Source organism: Bacillus rossius, chromosome 3 (genome assembly GCF_032445375.1).
Source record: "Bacillus rossius redtenbacheri isolate Brsri chromosome 3, Brsri_v3, whole genome shotgun sequence".
In the NCBI taxonomy this organism is placed as follows: Eukaryota; Metazoa; Arthropoda; class Insecta; order Phasmatodea; family Bacillidae; genus Bacillus; species Bacillus rossius.
The window spans coordinates 61,827,666-61,853,154 of NC_086332.1; the positions used below are offsets into that span (position 1 = coordinate 61,827,666).

General features: G+C 42.5%; 1 protein-coding gene across 1 annotated transcript in view; it reads right to left on the reverse strand.

Moving 5' to 3' along the window:
• The window catches only part of LOC134531301 (uncharacterized), an 80,617-nt gene that overhangs the window by 5,095 nt on the left and 50,033 nt on the right, over window positions 1-25,489 (reverse strand). The window contains exons 14-26 of the mRNA XM_063366995.1: window positions 25,006-25,175; window positions 22,959-23,067; window positions 20,296-20,468; window positions 18,691-18,829; window positions 16,685-16,938; window positions 13,807-13,980; window positions 12,705-12,884; window positions 10,427-10,633; window positions 9,116-9,370; window positions 7,831-8,154; window positions 4,835-5,096; window positions 2,817-2,963; window positions 1,566-1,716 (exon numbers count right to left, since the gene is read on the reverse strand). Coding sequence (XP_063223065.1) covers window positions 1,566-1,716; window positions 2,817-2,963; window positions 4,835-5,096; window positions 7,831-8,154; window positions 9,116-9,370; window positions 10,427-10,633; window positions 12,705-12,884; window positions 13,807-13,980; window positions 16,685-16,938; window positions 18,691-18,829; window positions 20,296-20,468; window positions 22,959-23,067; window positions 25,006-25,175 — 2,545 coding nt within the window. The remainder of the gene's footprint in view (window positions 1-1,565; window positions 1,717-2,816; window positions 2,964-4,834; window positions 5,097-7,830; window positions 8,155-9,115; window positions 9,371-10,426; window positions 10,634-12,704; window positions 12,885-13,806; window positions 13,981-16,684; window positions 16,939-18,690; window positions 18,830-20,295; window positions 20,469-22,958; window positions 23,068-25,005; window positions 25,176-25,489) is intronic.

Sequence of the window (25,489 nt, forward strand, 5' to 3'; positions counted from 1 at the left end):
GCTATTTAACTTCTTCCAAACTGTGTTATTCTGTTAAGGATATGACGATGATAGGAAAAGTAGGAAACGAATGGGAGTGTTTCAAGGATGATGTGAAGGAAAATGGCTTACCCAACACCAAGATGCAGTCAAAAATAAATATAGTTTAAAAAACTAAAGAAACATGCTTTTAAAGATTATCAAACTAAAAAGTAAAAAAAAATTTTAAATTAAATTTATGACAATAGTATATAAGCAATACTAGTATAAATGAGAAAAAAGCTTGAGGCGCTTTGTGCCATATTTTTTGAATATTAAGCGCCCCATGCTTTTTTCTCATTTATACTAGTATTGCTTATATACTATTGTCATAAATTTAATTTTAAAATTATTTTTTACTTTTTAGTTTGATAATCTTTAAAAGCATGTTTCTTTAGTTTTTTAAACTATATTTATTTTTAACTTTTTAGTTTGATATTCTTTAAAAGCATGTTTTTTAGTTTTTTAAACTATATTTATTTTTAACTTTTTAGTTTGATATTCTTTAAAAGCATGTTTTTTTTAGTTTTTTAAACTATATTTATGTATAATTATCATAGGGAAATGAGTTACCGACACTACCTATTACCATCTGAGATAACTATTTGGAGTTGCAACGTCACAAAGAAATGGTAAAGTCTCTACGAATCATTTGCAGTTAGATGTATGGATATAATATTAGAATTTACCGGGGAAAAAAAAAAAAAAAACATTTTTTTATTCGGCGTGGCCGGGAGTAGAACCCACGATCGCTGAATCCGAAAGCTGACGTCACAGAAGTCGCGCGCCTTAGACCGCTCGGCTAACGAACGTAATAAAATGGATGGGACATTTTACAGTGATGAATCACTCACTCTTAGTCGAAAGAGTTACAGACGGACAGACAGAGTTACAGACGGACAGACAAACATACAGGTGAAGCTAATATAAAGCATGTAAAATAACATATTTGCGCCACGGCAATGCTAGGAGGAACGGGTTAGCAAAGAGCAATGAAAATGTTACATTGAAATGCATGAAAACAGAATTACGCCACGGACTCGGTCGCAATGCTAGGAGGTTCAGGTTAGCAAAGAGCAATATAAAACGATCGTAACGGGACACCGCGAAACGGGACAATGTGCGCAACGGGACACTTTTTCGTGCGTGCAGCCGGCGTTCATCGATTTATTAGACGTCACGTCAAAAATTCATTACCTGGCTGTGACTTACCAGTGATGTCAGACCTAGTTCATGTATTCACGTGGTCAAATTAACTTCACGTACTGCTACTACAGCATGTCGGTCACGCGAACTCACAAGTTTTTTTACCCATGTACAAAAGCCGCTGCGCGTCGCCAGTCTGGCGCAACACGTCACGAGCATGTCGGTGACGCGAACCCTTAAGTTTTGCCCCTACTAAAAATCGCCCAACGCGGCTGAAGAAGTTTTCACTTCAAAAATAATATTCTTTTGGATTCACATCCAAAGTGAGTGAACTCAGTTTCCGTGTATTCGCGAAGATCCGTGGCCCTGGTTCGTGGATAGGAGTGCACGGGTATGCTCACCCCCTCGGTGGTGCAGGTGCACATGACGCAGGGAGACGTCCTCTCGGCCGCGCCCACCTCGATGGAGGTGAGCCCCACCACGCAGGACCGGCGCTCCTTCCACAGGCTGAGGTCCAGGCCCGGGATGGCGGAGCAGGGCACGCGCGGGTTCCTGTCGGCACGCGACACACGTCCTCACCTTCTTCGAGCCCGCTTGCCTCCGTGATACACTGCACTCAGTGAAGGTCTGTTCAAAATATTTGTAACATGACAACAAATGAAGGGGTAAGTGGATGAAGGTGTTATGATACATTTTTTTTGAAAAATTGCACTAAGTCCAGGGATGAAGGTGTTATGATGCATTCTATGTAATGGTAAAGACACCTTCCATCTAACTTCAAAAATAACATAGTTACGAGTTGATAAAGGTGCTATGTACACATAAGCAGGTAGCAAACAAATTACTTTCGGAGCATATTTCTCAAAACAATATTTAATGATAAGGAGTTATCGAGTTAAAATCTTAGAAATAATTTTTTTTAGAAACGTAATAACGAGAAAAAAATCAATACTGCCCGAGCCTTAAGAGCATGCCAGGCAGTTATTACACAGAAGCCATGCCTCGTGTATTGGATACGCTTGGTCCACATGCTTGCAACATGCCTTGCGGTTGCCGTCAGGGCACGTTAGGTGACTCCGCGTGGTTGAGCCTCGTGGTCCGGTATTCCAAGACACAAAATTGTGGGTTTAGGTGTTGAATATGCGACACCTGTACCCCTTACCTTATTCCTACTGCACGATAGGACACAGCATGTCCCTTATTTTTAGGGAGCAGTTTTCGGTGTCCTATCCGTTGCCGATCTGTTGCCCAAATTCCGCTCAATTTTACGTTTATTTCGTCCACGATGGCGGACCCGCGTCTGGCGCCATTAACTCGCATATAGTATCTTTTGTGATCATCGAGGAACGTACCAAGACGTGCCAAATAAACTTTAAGTTACGAAACTATCCTGGAATATATTCTATAGGCCTACACTTTAATGTTCATCACAAGAAATAATAAAAAAAACGGTTTTATTTTTGTGTGATGGTGCTGCTATCTTTAGTATTTTTGTCATAACAATTGCATCGATGGTTACTAAACGTCCACTATAATGCGTTGAAGCGAGTTCCAGCCTCGCGCGGGGCACGGTTGGGACACGTTCCGGAACACGCGCCGCGGCTGGGTCCCAGAGAGGCAGCGCCTGGGAACACTCGGCGAGCGGCACTCACAAGAAGGGGTCGGCGAGGTCCAGCGCCGACCGCTGGATGGCACCCACTCGGTCCGTGTTGTCGCACACCAGCCTGGCCAGCGTCGCCTTCCTGATGTCGGCGAGCTGGGCCTCCGTGAACCGCACCAGAGGGTCGCTGTTCTCGTACCTGCGGCACGCCGACTGCAGTTCCTCACCGACGGGATAATGGGCAGAGCAGTGACAAGGTAGCGGAACCCCAGGTGTCGGAGCCAGCTTTTGTTTCGTGTGTGCGGATGTGAGGGGGAAAAAAGGGGGGGGGGAAGGGGGGACAGCGAATTGAATTTTAGTAGTTTGGGTGGGTAGCAGGCACTAGGCCGAAAGTCATTTCACCGAAATTTCGGCCTAGTGCCTCCCAGTCTAGTGCATTTCGGTCTAGTGCCTTTCGGCCTAGTGCCTTTCGGCCTAGTGCCTGTCGGCCTAGTGATTTTCGGCTTTTTGGGTGGTTTGGAATACCTCTCAGCTAATTGGTGAGTACAAATTTTTGAAATAGTTTATTTCCCTCCCCCCTTCCCCTCTCCCCGAGAAAAAGACTATTTTAACGCATTTATGACATATAGAAAATTCATTACGAGAGCTTTGTAGAGTATGGTATGTCTTTATATATATTTAGTTACATGAGGTTGTGGAAGAGGGGAGATTGCCCCATACCCTTCCCGTACCAAACTTCAGAACTATCGTTAGGAGATGGCATTATGCGACGTGGTTGAAGTCGCTTTATACCTCGCCATCGTCGTTTTGCAACACCCAGAACATTGCGCATGTGGTGCTTGTCCAAAGTGCAAACATCAGGCACGTATAGGATGTCCCGCAAGCAAGGTGCTGACCAACAGTTGGACTCGCGCAGTATTCATGTAGCGGCGCATACATACCCATCCCTTAAACACAATTGTTTGTACGCATAATCTCCTAACAGTAGTTCATAAGAGGTGCGTGAGTTGCAGTGACAGTCGTATGATACCAGCTACCAATCAGAAAGTTGTCCCTAGGTTCATTGGTTATGCACCGTCTCCCCTCCCCCGCAAGAACGATTTCAAAAAATAAATAAACGTGAGCTAGTCTTTCAGTACTCGCCAGATATGTGTGACATCTAACATCGGTAACGAGCAAATTCATTTGTCCTCATGTTACAAATACATTTAAAACACAAAACTAGGACACGAAATTTAACGTAGAATTATTTCTTTAAAATAATAACCAAGCGTGGGTAAATATACGCTAATTTGGTTTACAGCTAAATTTTTTTTGACGTCGAATCATCCGTAGTTTCTGCACCCGCCGCTTGAATTCGCTGCTGGAGCAGCTACGTCTACTAATGAATCATTTTATTAGCAGACAGAAATTTAAAACTATATTATGAAATGGCTCCCATAAAGGCAAAAAAAAAAAAAAAAGACTTGACTAAACACTAAAACCCCGTCTTTGGTTCTGATTTTCGGAAAGGAATTTTATTAAAAATCCTATCCATCTTGTTAAAAATTCACTAATTTCCCTTTGGCTTTGTGAACTTTGGTTCGCGCCATCCGCCACGAATAGCTGCACCGTGCAGGGCCGGTGCAAGGTAAATTGGCGCCCTAGGCGAAAAACCTTAATGCCCCCCGCCGGACACCTGAAAAAAATTGTCCTTGCCTCAAAATACATCACGTAAGCCTAAGATTTTGTCAACAATCAAATGTAAGCAGGCTTGTTTTTTCTTCTTTTTTTTCTTATTACAAATCATAAACAGGTCACCGTGGACTTTAAATAAATACTTATATCAATACAAATATTCCAAACTGTTACAAAAATCCATTTTCATCTAGTTTCAATAATCGTTAAACATATTATATGAGCTGTTATGTGTCGTGCTGCGCCGCCCCCAGCTACTTGGCGCCCTAGGCGGTTGCCTAGTTCGCCTTTATGGACGCGCCGGCCCTGGCACCGTGGTTACACATTTCCGTTCCACGCGACTTCCGCTCCATTCGCGAAATGCCGTAACCCGAGAGAATATGGTCGACGCACCAGTAGCGGTCGCAGCGCCGCAGCAGGCGGAACTGGTGGCCGATGACGCAGGCGAAGGTGGGGCCGACCACCCCGCCGGGCAGCGGGGTCTCCGCCAGCCCCCCGGGGAACAGGTCCACATCGTCCACGTGCGCGTACAGCCGCCGCAGCCGCTCCGCCGCCGGCGACGGCACCTCGCCCTTCAGGCCGTCGAAGTCGAGGGCGCGCGTCAGGTTGCACAGGCGGCGGTAGGCGGTGTATCCGGCCAGGCCGTGGTCCCTGCCTGCCGACACGAGCGCCCTTCCTGCTGGGGCTTCACACTTGCCCAGCGGCCGGACTTATCGCAAAGTTCAATTGCTAACATATCGTCGCCTGAGAATTTGAGTGTTCTATGTCCATTGAAGTCGGAACCGAGATATAAGCATTTGAAAGTTCAAATAACTATGAATATCGTGGCATAGAACAAAATAATATTGGTCTTAAATTAAGAACAAAACATTTTTATGTGCGTAGACGTGTGTGGATATAGTACAAATGAATACTAATATTAATTTCGTGTCCATAGCATAAAAAACCTAAAAAGTGGACATAGAACACTCCAATACTCAGGCGGTGATATCTGTGCAGTATGGATATAAAACTGAGTTTAAAGGCAATGCTGGTGTCACAAATTTCTTGTCAGAAAAACTATTTTATTTAAAATTTTAAAACAATAAATATTCTGAGGATTTTAAAAGACCAGCTAAAAAAAAAAAAATTCCGGAAAGAAATTAAACCATATCACATAGAAGCCGGTAAAATTGACTTTAAACCTAGTAAAATTTTCAGTAATATATTATATTTAAATCCCGTCCATACTACACAAAAATTTTAAACACGCAACTTTGACAATTAATTATATACATTTTTTTTTCATTTTGTGAAAGTTCAGCCACTCAAAGGTCAGCAAGTTTAACCATGTGGAACGTAAATATAAAATAATTATTTTTCTTCCATATTTTCGTGTGTTTCCTAATTTTTTTGTGTGTGTGCTTGCTCGTTAATTTAAATATATTCATCACGCTAGTATAGTTTTAAGTTTATAAAGGATTTTGCAAATTAAGTAAATATTAGTAATTATTAGAAACTTAAATGTCAATTTTTATTTTAAACCTAGCATAAACAATGAGCATGTAATTGTGCTGTTAGACCATTTTTAAATTTATCGTTTGGCTGTAGCCTTTGGCACGTATGTATTACTTAATTTTTTGTAAAGCATTTATAAATCAATAAATATTATTACTTTCCTAAACCCCGAATGTTTCATGTTTGTAGGATTGCGAGAAAAGGAATTTTTTATTGATTCATGAATTATAATTTCATGGATGATATAAAAAAATTTATTATATATATGAATAGTATAAAAATTCAAGAAAAAACATGTCAAAGGCTACATACAAAGGATTAATTAATCATTAAATTTAAAACTGCATACATAATTTACGATATTAATATTACGAATTTATTAAAAAAAACGAGTTAAAACACGAAATTAAGGAAGAGAAATAATTTAGGGTACTACCCGCTTAAGGTCTCGTCTCTTGTAAGATGGTAACGAAAAAAGGCCAGTATTCCGAGACACAAAAATACGAGTTCAGGTGTTGAATACAGGGCTGCAACTAGAGTCTCTGGCACCCGGGGCATGAATGGATTCATGCGCCCCCCCCCCCCCCCTCTTTTTTTGCACATACCACACCAATAAAGCGGGGGGGGGGGGGGGGGGGGGGTGTCCGGGGGCCCTTCCACGGAAAAATGGTGTTATTTAAGCATTTTCCATACCTAAATATAACAGTTTCTGTGCGACTGTAACTTCCATGCATGAACCCACTATGTCCATAAAGTAGTCCATATAATCACTAGACTTGTTCATTAAATATGTTGAGACGTTATATTGTAAATCAGATTAGACATTCCTGGCATGCAAGTTAAAAAACGTTTTACCAGTTACCAGTTGTAGTAGGAATTACAATGCAAGCGATTTCGGCGCCCCCACAGCTTTGCGCCCGGGGCGTATGCCCCGCTTGCCCCCCCCCCCCCCTAATTTCGGCCCTGGTTGAATATGCTACACATGTACCCTAACCGTATTCCTAATGCACGATAGGACACGACCATTCCCTTATTTTCAGGGAACGGATTTGGGTGTCATATCCGTTGCCGATGTGTTGCCCAATTCCGCGCATGCGCAGAGCTCACTTTTTTCGTTTATTTCGTCAAGATGGCGGATCCATGACTGACAAACATTAACCCGTATGTAGTCCATATTTTGTGATCATCGTGGGATATACCAAGTGTGTTTGGTGTGCCAAATGAAACTTTATAATAGCGAAACTATCATGGTAAACATTTTGTACACTTTTATGTTCATAACAAGTAATAACCGTATTTTGAAAACTACTTGAGTATATTAGAAAGGCGGTTTATTTTTTGTACGTTTGTGCTGTTATCTCTAGTGTATTTATCGATGATTGTGAAACGTCCCTAGAATGCAATGGAACCAGTTTCTAGCCTCGCGCAGGCAGGGACGTCGGAACAGGGGGGGGGGGGGGGCAGCAGGGGCGAGTAGCCCCCGTGCTGTTATTCATGGGGGGGGGGGGGGGCGAGAGTAGCATTTCGCCCCCCTCCTTTTCCCAGAATAAATGTTTTTGTCCTAGTAGTATTTTTCTCAACCAGTAGTTACAAACGTTGCATTGGTGATCACATTGATTAGAAAATCAAATTTATGATTGTCAATATACTGTAAAATGATTGCAAATTCCTAGATGGTATTTTATTTATATTGTACTACATCTACTGTCAGAGTAGTATTTAATACATGCTACGTCATCAAATTCTTGTGATGGTATATTTAATATTTTGGTTCGGAAACTCATTAAATAGCACAATTTTGCATCTAAAATTCCAAATTTGTCCGGGGGAGGGCCCCCGCTCTAGGACTGAGGTAATTGTGTCAGGGTGCCGGGTCAGGGTGCCGGACCCACCTCGCTGGATGTTGATGGCGGCCAGGTCCATGCCCGAGTAGGGCGCGCGGCTCTCGAACAGGTGGTTGGTGACCTCGCTGGTGATGAACTGGTCGAGGCTCTCCATGGGCGCGGCGACCAGGCCTCGCAGCAGCTCGTCCAGCATGCCGTTGCGCCGCAGCGGCTCCGGGTTGAAGAAGGTGTCGCGCAGGCGCACGGGCGGCTGGCGCGGCGAGTACGACTCGTCGGCGCGCGGCAGGCTGGGCCGCAGCAGGCTGTGGCCGAAGCGGAACGCCGCCGCCGCGAACTCGTTCACGATGGTCGCGTCGCAGTCCGCGTCGTAGCCTGCGCACACCGCTGCAGTGTTCTTCCGTGAACTACGACACGCTGGCGCTCTTGCGCTCTAGCGCTCTTCATCAGACATTTACCATGTTCACCTCAGTGACCGCTAGCAGGCTCGAAATTAACGTTTCGTAAATATATGGTGAAAAAATTTTGTGAAATGCAAGAGCTATCGAAAGAAATGTACATGGGAATTAAAAAGAAAAAAAAAGGTGTTTAAGAACATGCCTCATGTTCGGTACGACACAGCTGTCGATGTCGATGTTGATATTTTAAACGACGGAGTACAACGAGGGTGGCAGCGTTTGTCAGAGGAAGGTTTGAAGTGATACGCGAACCAGTCGAAACTTTAACGCATCCGCTGCACGACGCAGAGAAGTGGCGCTTTTTTATAGGGTAACGAAACTACGGTTCAGTGTACGCCGAGCAGCCTTAAGACAGCAGGTGTAATTGTTTATTACGTGGCTTGTATGGGATACATTACTGCTGACATTTTACTGCTATTTTGAAAACTGCGTGTTGTAAAATTTATAAAAAAAAAAAAAAATGAGCGAGTACTCGCCAGAGAACATAACCTTGGTAATAAGCGATTTCATGTTTTTTTTTCATGTTGCAAAGACACTTATAACGTAGAATTCTTTAAACTATTGTAGAGCGTGATAAGTATACGCAAACTATGTTTCTTTACGCGAATCACACGTAGTTTCTGCACACGCCGCTAGAATTATCAGACCGAAATTTTAAACTGTATAATGAAATGGCTCCAAAAAAAAAGGCGAAATAAATCTTTAAAAAAATACTAAACCTCGGTTTTGGATCTGATTTTCCACAATGAATTTTATGAAAACACTGCCCACCTTGTTAAAATCCATTAAATAGTCAATAACACAAAGCTTTCCTTTGGCGTTGTGAACTTTGGTTCGCGCCCTCCGCCACAGAAGGCAGCACCGAGGGGGGGACTCACCGTCGAAGTACCCCTCCGGCCGCAGGGTGAGCTCGTGCCGGTGCAGGCCGTCCCAGCCGAACAGGCGCGGCAGGAACTCTGCGTACACGACGTGCTGCCAGGCGGCGGAGAGGATGCGCCGCGCCGTCTGGTACAGCGTCTCGTCCGACCAGTGCGGGTTCAGGCCCGCCAACCCCTCCGCCAGGCGGTTGTGCTCGCGCAGGAACAAGGTGTGCAGGGCCGCCAATCCCGGCTGCTCGCTGGCCCGGGCGTCCCCTGCGGGCAGTCGTGTCAGCGTGTCACACGTCCCATCCTACCATCTTTCAGTACACCAGCTTTCTCACACATTGCCTATCGGTACCATTATTTTAACAATTTCATCATCACCTATAATTAATTATTCACTACTTCAAAATTAGTTATCCGTAAGCCCTCAAGTCTTCTAACTCATTTTCATTAATTCAACGATCGTGCTAGCTGTTGACTTCACGCGTTATTGGAGGGTTGATAAGTGCTCAAAATGATTCAAAGTATGGGAACTAACACAAGTAAGCTTACGAGTATATCCGTAACTCTGCTAATATCATGGATAGTATGAAACCAGATTTATTCGTAATTTTAAAATGAAAATTTATACCTAACTTACAGCTGCGATATCCTAAAGCTAACACCGCAGGTAGAAAAGTGAGTGGGAAAATTTTCTGATAATTTAGAACATCATATTTGGGGAAATTAACCTCTATTACATTTCCGAAGTATATTTACATTATTCAAGGTGAATAAATTAGTATGCGTTAAACAATAATTTATTTTCTAAACATTTGTAGGTACTGTTTAACCAACAAATTTATTTTCCTACCATTTGAGTCTTAACAAGTTAAGTGATCCATTAGGTGGTACAGGAAAACAAAATGTTTGTTTTATTTGGTCTTGAATGTATTAAAATAATTGATAAAATGAATTTGCGGGTTTTTGTGAAAGTGTTACTCGTTAGAAACAGGAAAAGAATTTCCTGTTTAGTAAAAATTATTCCTATGAATTACCGGGGAACTTTCCTCAAACTACTTTTTTTTTTTTTTTTTTCGGAAAAATTATAATTATGGAATGCACCAATCAGAGCACAGTAGAATGTATTGTTGGCGCAAAATAATGTTTCCTCAGGGAAAAGCAATTTATGAGATAGTATGAATGGAGTAAGATGTAAGGAATTACTGTCATAAATGAAAGAGACGAAAATTGCACGAGATATTAAAAAAAAATTGCCGTTATCGGAATGTCAAAAGTGCGTATTGCAACCACTAACCACGGGTGGTCGCAGACAGTGTGACCAACCTGCCCTGAAGCACACTTTGGAGCTGGACTTGCACTCGGGGTGGGTGGTGGTGGTGGGCAGCAGGGGCTTGCCCCCCGAAGGCCGGCGGGTCACGTTCATCTTGCCCGCGGAGAAGGTCCTCAGCGCGTTCGTCTCGCACACGTCGGAGCCGTACACGAAGCTGGCGTCCAGGTAGGCCGTCACCTGGTTCATCTGCTCCCTGTAACCTGCGCGGCGCCACGACCGAGCTCACGGCTTACTTATCCTCTGTTACTGGGGACAGGAAAAATTCCCGGGTTCAATGACCTGCAGGATGAACTCCATAGTTCTACGTACACTCGGTCAAATGCCACCCACTCATTGGCTGCTGTCTTGTGAGACGTCCCAACGTAGCAGCCTGTGATTCGATAGAGCTTTGGTGGGGCGTTTCTCATTGACCCAGAGTCATCCAGGTGAGTTGTGAGCCAATAGCAGAGGCAGCACTGAGGTATAACTATTTGTATTTTAGCCTATCGCGAAATGATGTCGCGAATTTTTCCTGTCTCTATCTATTACTTTACTTACAGAATTTCGCGTTTTTCCCCATTATTTCAAATAAATTCATAACACTACTATACTTAATTGTTTACTATATGTGCAAGAAAAATAATAAGCATATAATTATTAGTATTCATAATCTTAAAAACAAATTTTTAAGTCAACCCTAGCATGAACTAAACGCTTGTAATCGTTAGAGGCCTGGAAAATATCGGGTTTCATCTCGTGATATGCTAAATTTCAAATTGTGAGGCTTCTGCTATTGGTTTGCTGTTTGTCTGGAGGACTCTAGGCAAATTAGAGACCTTCGTTCAAAGAATTGCGAATCAATAGTTACCCACTTGAGACGCCTCAAAAGTCTGTTGCCAATGAACATGTTACGTTTGCCCAATGTATGTAGAAGATCGTAGAGTGTATCCGGGAGGTCATTGAACACTCGAATTTTTCATTCCCTAGTAATCGTCTTGTTTGCAGTTTTAAATAAATCGTTTGTGTGTAGCCTTTATCTTGAATTACTTAATATTTTTACATCGTTCATAAATCAATAAAAAAAATTGGCTTTCCCAAAATCCTACAAACCAAAGTTTTCCAGGGTTTTAGGCAGTACAGATTTGAATTGATTTATGAATAATTATATACAAAAAATTAAGTAGTTCGGGTCAAAGGCTACACACAAAACAATTATTTTAAAACTGTATGGATCACTACTACATGCTTAAGTTATTGCTAGAGTTCACATAAAAACTGGCCCTTGATTTTTCATAAACTTTTAAATAAATACGAATTGAATTTATAAAACACTTTATAAACAATTAACGATACTTAAAGTATGAAATTGATGAGAGAAAAAATTATGGAAGCAAAAAAAAATGTATGATACTACTTCTTAAAGTTAGCAACTCGTAGCGGCGGTAAAACCACAACCACGACGCCATCACACGAGCCAGTAATCTGGCGTCACTCTCTGCTCTTTCATGAACACGTAGATGCTACTGACCTGCAAAATTCTCGTTACTATTTTATTTGGATAAAGGCTAGAATTATGTAATCATACCATGTAATATTTTTGTACTTTTACATGAAGCCAACTGGCAATCACAACTTGTTCAAAAATTGATACTAACTCAACGAATCAGGCCAGCTGGGCCCATTACTTCAAATAGATGTAGCCTCAGCAATTGCTGCTACCAAAAATTCATTCGTCGTATTTTTTTTTTATCACACCTCATACTTATTACGATGTCATATTTGCTGTGTAAGTGTAAATTGCGTATCATTTTATTTTATTTATCGATTTTATTGGTGGCGAAGTTAAGGCGATATGTCATTTCTTACACTTAATCACATTAAACATTTACATTTATCTACATTAACATTGTATATTGATCAGGGGCGTTCCAGGGGGGGGGGGGTTAGGGGTTCAACCCCCCCCCCCTTTTTAGCACCAAATCTTTAATTAATTTCTTATTCATCACTCAAACAAATTTCATATTAAAATTAATAAAATTTTTACTTTTACAATATTTAAATTTAAGAATAGAAAACTGCTAAAATAGCACTGTTTTACACTTTAAAATCCAAATTTTCCGGGGGGAGGACCCCCGGACCCCCCGCTTTAATACGGGGGGGGGGGGCATGCTTCTTAACACCCCCCATACACAAATCCTGGCTACGCCACTGGAATGAATAATAAAAATAATAAAGGATAGGACAATAATACTTGATATGAAACAAACGCACGACACTGTGACGGCGCCTTACCCAGGGTGAGCTGGCCCGGCATGGAGCGCGTGACGGGGATGCACAGCGGCCGGCCCGTGCTGATGTTCACGTGCGGGAAGTAGGGGTCGCCCTCGGGGATGGGGATGGGGAAGCACTCGGGGTGCACCGCGCGGCTGGCGTCGCACGGCTGGCAGTCCAGGATCGCCTCGCCCACGAACGCTGCGGCAGAGGCACGCCCTGGTACTCCTACACCTACCTGCACTGTCCTGTGCTCGCGAGGTAGACTGCCAACATGTATACCTCTCTGTTGCTTTGATGGTTGGATCACAATGGTTTGGAAACTCCACTCTACGACTGTGGACCAGTCAGCTGCCAGCTAGAAGTAGAGTGACCGAGCCACAGCGACGCAGTCAAAACAAGGGCTCAGCCAGTAGGAAAGCATATTGGGGGTAGAGTATGCATAGATCTGTGAATCTTAAGGCCCCCCACACATGATCAGTCCAGCTCCCAGTTACAACTTCTCAGTTCGAACTGACAGTTTTGGATGAATTGAGGTTATATGCACGCACGATCAGTCCAGTTGCTCAGTTCAGAGTCAACAGTCCGAAGTGACAGTTTGGATTGAAATGAAGCCTTCCCCACACACGATCAGTCTTGTGGCTGCTGTTGGATGTATATCGTTTCATCTTAGAATATGGAAGAAACTTTGAATGTTACAGTGGCAATTACACTTTTAATTATAAAAAGAAGAAGCAACCGAAGAGTATAAAGTAAGATATCTGCCACGGCACTCAGCTGGTTGACTGATGGACTGTTCGTTTGGACTGACGGTTTGGACAGGCGAGACGCTGTTCCCTCACAATGCACTTCGGACTGAGGGTTCTCGAGCTCACAGTCCATTTTGACGGGAAGCCATCAGTTGGTCAGTCCATCAGTTCCGACGAATCAGTCCCCGTCCTTGCACACATACGACAATTCCAACTGTTCAGGTGCGACTGTCAAATCGTACTGGTCGTGTATGGGAGACTTTATACTGACATGAAATGGATCTGCGAAATTTCCTGGTCTGTATGCCTGAAGCATAGTGAGAAAATGGATAGAAGAGTACGGAGGCGAGACGCCGGCGGGCGTGGCTACTCACCCCGGTTGACGGGCGTGTGCGTGAGGTCATGGTCGAGCAACTGGCCCAGCTGCATGAACATGAGCGAGTAGCGCAGGTGCGGCCGGCTGGTGTCCGGGTGCACGGACACGGACACGAGGCGCGGGCTGGGCAGCGGTCCGCCCGTCACGGACACCGCCCGCGGGCTGCCCACCCCTGCGGACAACACCCCACTCTTGCTTGCACGCCTATTCTGTCCATCTAGGCCAATTAGAGGCCCTCAGTCAAAGAAGTATCAAATCACAAGTTACCCAGTTTAGTGACATTTACAAGTCTGACTTTTGTCCAAATATGCAGAGAATCGTGGTATCTATCCTGGAGGTCATAGAACCCGCGAACTTTTTCCAGTCTCCGGCTATGGCTACAGACCTCTAGGATAGACTTCACAATCCTGTGTATGCTCAAGTTAAAGTCACCGGTTCATTGGCTGCCGACTGCTGAGACTTCTCAACTTGTTAGACGGTGGTTCAGTATTTCTTTAGTTGAGTGATTCTCATTGACCAGGAGGACTTCCTAGAAACTGTGTGCCAATAGCAAAATTAGCTAAAAGGTATAGATATTTCAATGTTATCCTAACGCGAAATGAATCTGTAGGGATAGGTATTTTTCGCGAAAAAAAATTCTGAACACTCTTTAGATTGTAATAAGGTATGCCCGTGCTGGCGATTGTTTCCTTGTAATTGGCGGTCGTCTGCAAGAGAAGCCATTTCTCTATTTGACCAAGCCATTCTGGACGCGTTTACTTCCACGTTGGATGGCTGTGATTTGTATGCTGACAGAAGACATGTACCAGAAATAAACCCAGCAGTGCTACAAAATTTTAACATACAGCTGACTTGGAAATATTTTCGTCAAAAATGCATGGCCCTATAAAGTTGCGGAGTTTTCCGGTCCCTTGATATGTTAACATTCGAATAATAATACATTTTTGCAATTTCTACTTTTGGTTCACTGTTAACCTGGAGGACTCTGGGACAATTAAAGACCCTCAATCACAGAAGTATCGAATTGCACGTTACTCACACTTAATTTTCACTTTTAATTTACGAAGAACACAGGTTACAAATTATCCAGAGATCTTCGAAATTTTACGGCTTGCTTTGTAAATTTACAGACACTTAGTTCACTTACTTTTAACGTGGATCCAAAAGAATACACTTGGTGTATTATCAAGACTTAAAAATAACTTAAGTCCACAGTAAGAACATTTATTTTGTCCATGTGAGTGTGTGTTTACCTTTGTTTAGAACGAAAACATAAAATGTGGAAGTCGAAATACGACGTAGTTTCTATGTAGATTCCATTATTTGAAATAACGAAGAACTATTCTTTTTTTTGAATTATATTCGTCTTTGAAAAGTCTGTTAATTGACTGTAATTTCTAACATTGCAATTAATAGTCTCATAAGTCAACAGCCAATGAAATGTGAATTTTGGCCGAGTATGCAGAGGATCATGGTATCTATCTAGGAGGTCAAAGAAACCGCGAATTTTTCCAAAATCTGCCTATGAACAGTTGTGCCATTAAGGGTTCAGGCGTAAGCACCATTGTGCTTTGAGCGCCGCTCAATTGTAGTTATTAGTTAATAAATAAAACTTTATTTAGTTAATTGGGCTTTCCTTCAGACCCGTTTTTCCACTTGCAACAATATGAGTTAATATTCCATATGTTTGAGGACTGTGTAGCCTCAATATGTGTGGTTGCAACGTTTAGAGGAATGATCCCTAAATCATACTTAGGCGTGGTCTTTATATCTCAGATTGAAGAGCAGAATGGTGCAACTGGTCTTTAGAGGTTTGAAGCCTCATTCTCGAAGTAAACACTGGATATTTTCGTGGCAGTGGTATGGTCGACATTAAAACGATACGGTTCGGAATACACCCAAATATGTGGGATAGACTTCGCTAATATCCAGGTGGCACTCATAGCTTCACTTCTATGATGAAAGAGAAAGTTCTACTACCACCACTTTAATCGGAAGGAGCAACACCTTATTATATTATGGAAATCAGGATATTCATCACCCGATACTTTTAAGCTCATACAGCCGGGTATAACAATAGCGTATAAAAGAACTGGCTATTTGCCATGTATACTCTTTCTTATAAAACCATGAACTGGGGTTAGAGATCTGTATACATGTACACAACTGGAATCAGAAAAACGAGAGACCAATTGCTCTAAAGTAATTAGATGTGTGCCTATTATGATAATATTTTAGTCTATATACCACTGAATTTTTGCCCTGCTCGGGGCGCCGTAGAGCCCGGAGCGGGCCAGGAGAAGCTGGTGTGGATCAGGGATGAAGGAGAGGTGAGAGGTGTATGCAACTCACCGTCCTGGTACTGCGGGGGCAGGAGGCGCACGAAGGCGCGCAGGGACTTGCCCTGCTCGGGGCTGTGGCGGTGCGGCAGTGGCTGGTGTGGATCAGGAATGAAGGAGAGGTGAGAGGTGTATGCAACTCACCGTCCTGGTACTGCGGGGGCAGGATGCGCACGAAGGCCCGCAGGGACTTGCCCTGCTCGGGGCTGTGGCGGTGCGGCAGTGGCTGGTGTGTATCAGGAATGAAGGGCAGGTGGGAGGTGTATGCAACTCACCGTCCTGGTACTGCGGGGGCAGGAGGCGCACGAAGGCCCGCAGGGACTTGTCCTGCTCGGGGCTGTGGCGGTGCGGCAGTGGCTGGTGTGGATCAGGGATGAAGGAGAGGTGAGAGGTGTATGCCACTCACCATCCTGGTACTGCGGCGGCAGCAGGCGCACGAAGGCCCGCAGGGACTTGCCCTGCTCGGGGCTGTGGCGGTGCGGCAGTGGCTGGTGTGGATCAGGGATGAAGGAGAGGTGAGAGGTGTATGCCACTCACCATCCTGGTACTGCGGCGGCAGCAGGCGCACGAAGGCCCGCAGGGACTTGCCCTGCTCGGGGCGCCGCAGGTTGTTGCACCAGCCCGTGGCGGTGCGGTATCGGCTGGTGTGGTCGCAGGGCAGCGCCTGCTCGTCGCAGCGGAACACTCGCGGGATGTCCAGTGTGTCGGCGAGATCCACGCGCGGCAGGAGCGCCACCAGTTCGTGCAGGCTCGCCTTCGCGCTGCGGCCCACTTCGAGGTCCTGCAACTGGCTGCTTCCCGCCACACCACGTCCTCCCTCAGCTTCAAGCCTCTTCTCACTGCTACACTACACATTTATCCCTTAGTAGCTGTTGATTGTAAATAAGATATTTGAACTGTGTTACACTTAAGTAGATTGCAGTCTCTCTCTATATTGGTATCGAGTTTGACCAATGTCGAAGAGGTAGATTGTAATATCTATCTTTTGGGAGGTCCCGTTGACTTAAGTATCTGCGGAAAACTGAGTGACGTAAGATCATATCCACAAATTATATTTATATATATGTGTGTGTGGAAATTTTTCATTTAAATTTAAGAAATATTTGTAACCCTGTTCTCCCCAAAGTACCGTATTGTATCCTGTTTTGGTTAGTGCCTGGAAAAAAAATCAGCTGGACCAGAACGAGAGTCATTTATGGACAGGTTACTGGTGTAAATGGGGCATTTATAAAGAAATGTGCCGAGGCCTAAGTCTATATACAATTGTTTTTGAGAACCTACTGTAAACTTGGCATTTACTGCTAAGACCCACACACTTAAATATTAGATCAAATACAGCATCCCAAGTGATTTTTATCAACGTCCCGAAAATCGAAGTGAAAAAATTTGGTAAGTAGGCTATACGAAGAAATAGATATACTTTGTTGATGTTTATATTCTTTTTGTGGCTAAATTTTAGGCAGGGGAGAGGGCCTTAGAACTTTTAATCCAGGCATGGCCTGTTGCGAGATCGGGAAAACTACTATTCACAGACCCCTATGCCTGAATAATCCACGTGCATTCATTTAGATTAATTTCTGCTTTAGTGAAATTAAAATATGGGTTAAGTGTTTTATATAAATTAAATTATCGCAAATTTTTTGGTAGTATTTTTCATGACGCCTAGATGATCGTAACTAAAACGAAAGGTTGGTTATATTAGGTCAGCAAAATTTATAATGCTACAAAATCGTCCAAAAATATTAAATCTCGCAAAATTGTGCTTTTTATTCAGACCGCGAAGTTACGCGGGAGTGAGCAGCGATCTTCGGGTATGTTCGGGACGGATCGGGGGGCTATGAATGCCCTTGCATCCCTCCATCTGCACCCAGGGTTTTCCCCTGTGTCTATGCAGTTTGAAGCTAGCTTTAAGATAGGGTAGTTATTCACGACACAAATCGCTGCTATGGTTGGCCCATGGCCCGGACAAATCACACGATGCATGCGACATGGCATGACTAGGCGTATAGGTTTCGGCATGAGACGCACCTAGGTACCCCCCTAACCCGGCACCACTCCTACAGAACACACTTAGTTTTCAGTTACGTTAGGAAAGAAACTGTCTTCCCCCGCGAGATCGCAGCGGCGAACGAAGGAAGAGACAGGGCCGGCGCGTCCATATAGGAGAACTAGGCAACCGCCTAGGGCGCCAAGTAGCTGGGGGCGGCGCAGCACGACACATAACAGCTGATATGACATGTTTAACGATTATTGAAACTAGATGAAAATGGATTTTTTGTAACAGTTTGGAATGTTTATATTGATATAAGTAATTATTTAAAGTCCACGGTGACCTGTTTATGATTTGTAATAAGTAAAAAACACAAGCCTGCTTACATTTGATTGTTGACAAAATCTTAGGCTTACGTGATGTATTTTGAGGCAAGGAAAAAAATTTTTGGGGTGTCCTGCGGGGGGGGGGGGGGGGGGGTGAATTAAGATTTTTCGCCTAGGGCTCCAATTTACCTTGCACCGGCCCTGGGAAGAGAGCCCGGGCCACTGACCTCTGCAGGAAGCTGTCGACGAATCTCTGCGAGGCGAACTGCAGCAGGAACGAGGTGTTGGCGATCTGCGCCGCCTGCCTCTTGGGCCGGTTGAAGCCGTACGCCGTGCCGACGGGCGACAGAGGGTCCGCCCCGCGCTCTGCGGAACAACGCGTTCACGCCAACCTCTTCCTCTGCCGTCAGCTTACGTCACAGCGCTCCAAACAAACCTTTGATACTGCGTATCCAGTTTATACCGATTTTTTTTTTACAATTCGTGTTTTCAAAATCGGATATATTTTGCATGTAGCACATTTTCGTATTGCTAACTCATTCACTGCTCACTATTTTTTAAAAATATTTTACGTTAAAATACAATTTTATACGTTACCCGGAACAATTGCGTCTGGGGATAATTTTCTTTATCGGGTATCCAGTTTATATCAAAGCTGTATAATACGTATCTTCAAAATAAATATTTTGGCAATTGTACAGTTTCAAATCACAAACACATTCAACTGCTAACTTTATTATTATTATTTTTACGTTAAAATACAATTGGATATGTTACATAGAACAATTTCGCCTGAGAACTATGTCCCTCATAGTCTTATACATATTTTCAAATTCAAATATATTTTGGTAATTAGGTACACAGCTTTGCATCACAAACACGTCCAATTCCCTTCTTTATTTTAAAATTGCATGTCAAAACACAACTGGAAACGCAATAAGTAACAACAATACGAATTGTCGGACCGGGATTGGATCTCTGCAGTGCGGCTCTGGCGCTTTCCCCCAAAACTGCTTCTCTGTTTGACGGCACGACAGTCGCAGTCGTACAACACTTGCCAAACAAAATAATTAACAGTGCATTATCCAGTGTAATTTGTGCATCGTACAATAGAAACAAGAGTCACTTTTAAATAACATTTTTTACCCAAACTGTGACTAAATTTTATGAATTAAAATAAGTTAATAACTTGACTATTATCACTGGACATAAAAACGTATTAATTATGTTTTATTATACATATTATTTTATATTTAATATAACTTTAACACTGACTAAAAACGCATAGCTCAATAGGTGGGTCTAGAAGCTTGACATTTTGCATAGGAGTTCTTTATAATTATTATAACATAGGTGAGTACTGAGAAAGGATTTTTGGAATTTCATCCCTTAAGGGGGTTAAGTAGGGGATGGAAATTTGGGAAATCCCATCGGATAGATGGCTAGTAATGTAATGTAATGTAATGTTTTAAAATAATTCTTTTACTGTTATTAATGTAGCATTGACTTGATCACATTTGGAGTATCTGGAAACAAATGAAGACAACGTATAAAAATCTAGACCAGGGTTTCCGAACTGGTGGCACTAGTGGTACGTGGCAACATTGCAGGTGGTACGCGATCAAATGCTGTCAAGAAGTTCCATTGACCCTGATATTGGAATCTTGATAATGGGCAAATATCAACAAGTTTCCCGCTAAAAAAATAGCTAATTTTTATTAATACTGATGTTCGGACTGAATCTGACAAGGGACCTGCCGTGTCCTGTCCGGCAGTAGGGGTGCAGGTGTGGCATATTGAACACCTAGACCCTGATGGTCGTGTGCACTCACGCTGGCGCCACAGGTCGAGCTCGCGGCGCATGACGTCACCCAGGTCGCGGCCGGCGCGCGCCACCGACTCGGCCAGCAGGGCCGGCGGCACGGCGAGGCGCTGGCCGGCAGTGCTCCAGGGCGCCAGGTCCAGGCGCGGCACCACCGGGCCGGCGCACGGCGCCATCGCGTTCCTGCGGGCACCACCGCGTCACCGCCCCGCCGTCTTAGCTCCCGTGCCTCGGCTACTGGTTGTAGTCGCCCGCGCGGCGCTTACAGACTAGTGTGTTTGTAGACATCTAGTCTCTACATGGTATATCAGGTCTGGGAGATATTATCTATGCCTTGACGTGCCAAAAATGGGAGAATTATACCCAAAAATATGGAAACTTCCAAGATATCAGGGCTGAATCCTCCTCAAGAAGGCAGATTTCTAAATTATCATGATATATTATTTTTACAGGTGACTTTAAATACAGACGTTCATAATATAGCCACATTAAAAAAGTTTACAAAAGGTATCTTCTACTAATCAAAAATTCCTATTTTAACGTTCTTTATGAACTTAAAGGTAAATTTGTATGTCCGTCATAGCATGTACTGAAATGGCATGTGAGATACAGTTTGGATTAACCATTCGTATTAAGCCTTCGTCTTAAAACTATTTATTTTAAGTATGCTGTAACCCAAAACCCCGAAAAACTAACGTTACACAAAAAAATAAAGAGTTTCAAGACGAAGACTACAAACGAACTGACATAAATGACATAAAAATTTGCTTTCTAGTTAATAAAAACCATTAAATAAAGAATAGATTAGTAGAAAAAGCTTTTATACAAACAATGAAATATGGTTATACACTGAATTTATTTAAAATCATGTGCATAAGAAATATTATAAGCAAATTAATAAAAAATATTACTTCCTTAAGTGGAAGTGATAACTGAAAAACATGTCGGTTTCAAATGTTTGTATACAATATAATTATTGTAAAGTTTAATTATGGTTGATTATTTCGTTTAAGCAGAGAAAACACACATTAAAAGATTTCCAAAGTGTCTATTAATAGCATTATTATAGTTGAAGTCATTCCCGAACATGAACTAAATTCTAAACTCCAATGACGTCACATATGTAGTAGTCAGTTACTGTTTACTTCAGGCATTCCAATAAATTATACACTTTGCTTTAACGAAGGCCAATTATGCAGTTTTAAACGACGGGAAATAGTTATGAACTAAAAACATTCTACCTTAATTTATTTCCTAGCCAATCACGTTCGATACATCTGTGACGTCGGTGAGACAAAAATTCAAAACAAAATAGATTTTCTGTTTCCTTTGCGTCACACGTGCGACGTTACTGAAATGCGTGTCAGAGATTTGTTTTCAAATGTTTTAAAATGCTTTGTTCACTACTGTTTACTGTGTAGTGCATATGTAATGGCCAGAAACATTTCATATATACCTAATAGTTTATTTCGATCTGTAGCTCAGGTGGAAACCACATGTTCAGAATAACTCGATATTTTGCTGTTGTATCCCGTCATTTGCGTTGCTGTTGGTGACCGGAAAAATTCGCGGATTCATTTCGCGTAAGGATAAATTCAAATATTTATACCTTTAAATTATTTCGCTATAATTGGCACACAGTTTCTAGGTAATACTCCTGGTCATTGAGAAACCCTCAAACTAAAGAATTACCGAACCACCGTCTAACAAGTAGAGAAGTCTCAGCAGTCGGCAGCCAATGAAAAGGTGAGATGTGCCTGTGTACACACAGGACTGTGGAGTTCATCGGAGAGATAAAGTGTTGAGGAACAACTTTGGATTTATTGTTTGCTTCGGTATTAGTTTCTATGGATATTTTATACAATACCAGCTAATTCCCAGCATGCGTTGAAATGCCTCTTTGTAATTTTTTTTTGTATTTTTTTTTAAATTTGTACACATATACAAAGGATCTCTCTCTATTTATCTCTCTGTAACTATATATCTCTTAATACCTCTTTATATTCATCTCGATCTCTACATTTCACTCCATATCTCGCAATCTCCCTATCTCTATCTATATACCTCACTATATAGGTATGTATGTCTGTCTATATCTCTATATATCTATTTCTATATAAATATAGCTGTATAATTATATATAAAGGTAACCCTTTATTTTTATTTATTTATGTGTCTATCTCCTATATATATTTTATTTTTCTTCATCTATATATATATATATATATATATATCACTCTCTATATATCTCTCTAGCTCTATGCCTCTCTGTATATCTATATATCTATATATCTCTCCATCACCATTTTTGGACACTCCCCTCTACGACTGTGGACCAGTCAGCTGCCAGATAGCAGTAGAGTGACCGAGCCACAGTGACACAGTCAAAACAATGGAAGGTTCTATAGTAAGGAATCGGCCAGTAGGAAAGCACATTTTGGGTAAGTATAATATAGATATATCTGTGAATCTTAGACTGACGTGAAATGGATCCGTGAAATTTCCCGATCTCTATATATAATTGAACATGATAAAATCTTTTTTTTCGATTTTTGTACTTTAGTTCATAGAGAAAAAATACCAAAACGCAGACAAAATACACCAGTAGCCCACATACGCGCGGGCTAGCTTTTGTGAAAAGCTCGGTGTATTTAGAACTAACGGTGCACTCACAGGAAGGGATCCTTCTCCAGGAATATGTTGGGCTGCACCTCGTCCATGTGGTCCACGTTGTCGCAGATGACGCGCGCCAAGGTCACCTTCCGCAGCTCGTTCAGTTGTTCTGCGCGGACACAAGCACGGTCCGTCAGTCCCCGGCTGTTCCAGCCCCCACCCATGGGCGTCGCAACCGGGGGGGAACGGGGGGGACACGTCCCCCCAATAATAAAAGTCTTCAATTTCGTCCCCTCCAATAATATATTTAGTTTCGTAGCTATATTAAAAATATGATTCCTGTGATAGGCCTATAACCCATATGTTTCGCATGGTGCATTTAGTCCAATCGTGGTAATGTGAGCACTGTGTTTTTACAAATTTGTTCTCTGAAAATATTTTTTATAAAAAATAAATTATATATTGCAACCCACTATAATTAGAATATTTAGGAAAGAAAAATGCCTAAAAACCACCTTTTTGCACCTTCAAACACCAAATTTCCCGGGGGAGGACCCCCGGACCCCCCGCTTTTTCCCCAGGGGATGTATATAATATTCCTCAACAACTAAATCAATTGCAGTCCCCCCACCCCCCCAAAAAAAAATATCCTTGCGACGCCCATGCCCCACCCCTGCGAGGGCTCTAGCGTCAAACATACATACATGCGTCCATCCACTGCACGTAAAACGTTTCAAAATACTTCCTGGCTCTAGGAACTTAAAACACGGGCGTTCCAATAAACGTAATTTTACCCTTGCTGAATGGCAGACAATCAAGATTGTAATTTTAATATTTGGGATTATTGAGACCTGCCAACTGAGAATTTGTCCATGAAAACAAAACTTTGTTTGTTAATGGGGGGAATGATATAATCATAAATTAATTTGCTTACGTGATTTCGAGTTCTTGCTAATTTATTCGTAATAAAACTATCGTTGGTTGCTTATAAAGTGCTTTATTAATTTAACACGTATTTATTTAATAGCTTCTCAAAGGCCAATTTTATTTCAACCCTTGCATGAACTAAGGGCATTTACTCGTGTTATTTTTTATTTAATCGTTTTTTGTAGCCTTACACACGTATCACTTAATTTTCTGTGTGTCATTCATTAAATAATACAAAAATTGGATTTACCAAAAACTTAAAAAATTGGTTTTGTAGGTTTGTGAAAAAAAAAGTATATTGATTTATAAACAATATTCAAAACATTATTTAAGACATACTTGACAAATTTTCACACAAACGATTAATTTAAAACTGTTTACAACCTGATTACGTTTTCTCAGTTGATGCTTGTGTTTACATAAATATTGGGCTTTAAGTTTTTAAAAACAGCTAAATAAATACTTATATTTACAAAAAAACTTTATAAAAATTTAAATATAGTTATATTATGAGTTTATTTAAAACTTTCCGTGTGTCCAACGGGATTTCCCAAATTTGCATCCCCTATTTAACCATCTTAGGAGATAAATTAAAAAAAAACTTTTCTCAGTACTCACCAACGTTATATAAGAAACTCCTATGCAAAATTGCATGCTTATAGAACCACCGGTTTAAGCTGTTCGTTGTCTGTCATCCGGTGTGCTCGATGGAATTTCCCAAACTTGGGTGATGAATTTTTAAAATTATCCTTTATTAGTGCTAATGTGCAACATTTCATCTGGACCAGTGGCGTAGCCAGGATTTGTGTATGGGGGGTGTTAAGAAGCATGCCCCCCCCCCCCCCGTATTAAAGCGGGGGGGTCCGGGGGTCCTCCTCGGGGAAAATTTGGATTTTAAGGTGTAAAATAGTGCTATTTTAGCAGTTTTCGGTACTTAAATTTAAATATTGTAATGGTAAAATTTTTATTAATATTAATACGAATTTGTTTGAGTGATGAATAAGAAGTTAATTAAAGATTGGGTCCTAGGGGGGGGGGGGTTGACCCATAACCCCTCCCCCCCTGGCTACGCCCCTGATCTGGACCAACTGGTTAAAGCCGAGTTTTATTATTTAAAAAATAAGGAGCAAAACCACGAAGTTACGTAAGCCAAACAACGGAAGACTCAGGAGGCACTTGCCCTTGCTGAAGGAGGACGGCGGCAGGTCGTTCTCGTACCAGTGGCGGTCGCCGCGCCGCAGCTGGCGGAACTGGCGGCCCAGCAGGCAGGCGAGGGTCGGCCCCACAGCGGAGCCCGGGGCTGCCCGCTCGGCCAGCGCGCCCGTGAACAGGTCCACGTCAGACACGTTCCTGCGCACCGCGGCCAGAGTCACTCTCGCCAGCTCTCGTTCCCTTGCGAGCCGCGCGCCGACACCGAGTTCCCTCGCGTTGAACACGAACCCAACAAGACCGTTTGAAAACTGGTCAAGTTCACGGTAAGTGTCCAAGCGCGTGTCACACCTTCGTTTAGAACCAAAAATTACAACTCGTAAGTCGAAACACGGCGTAGTTTCCCAAGAAGATTCGGTTATTTGAAATTACGAAAGAAAGAAAAAAATTGGTTGTCTGTAAAGTCGGTTTACGGACGATAAGTTTAACGTGACAACGTCAGAACAAAACATTGA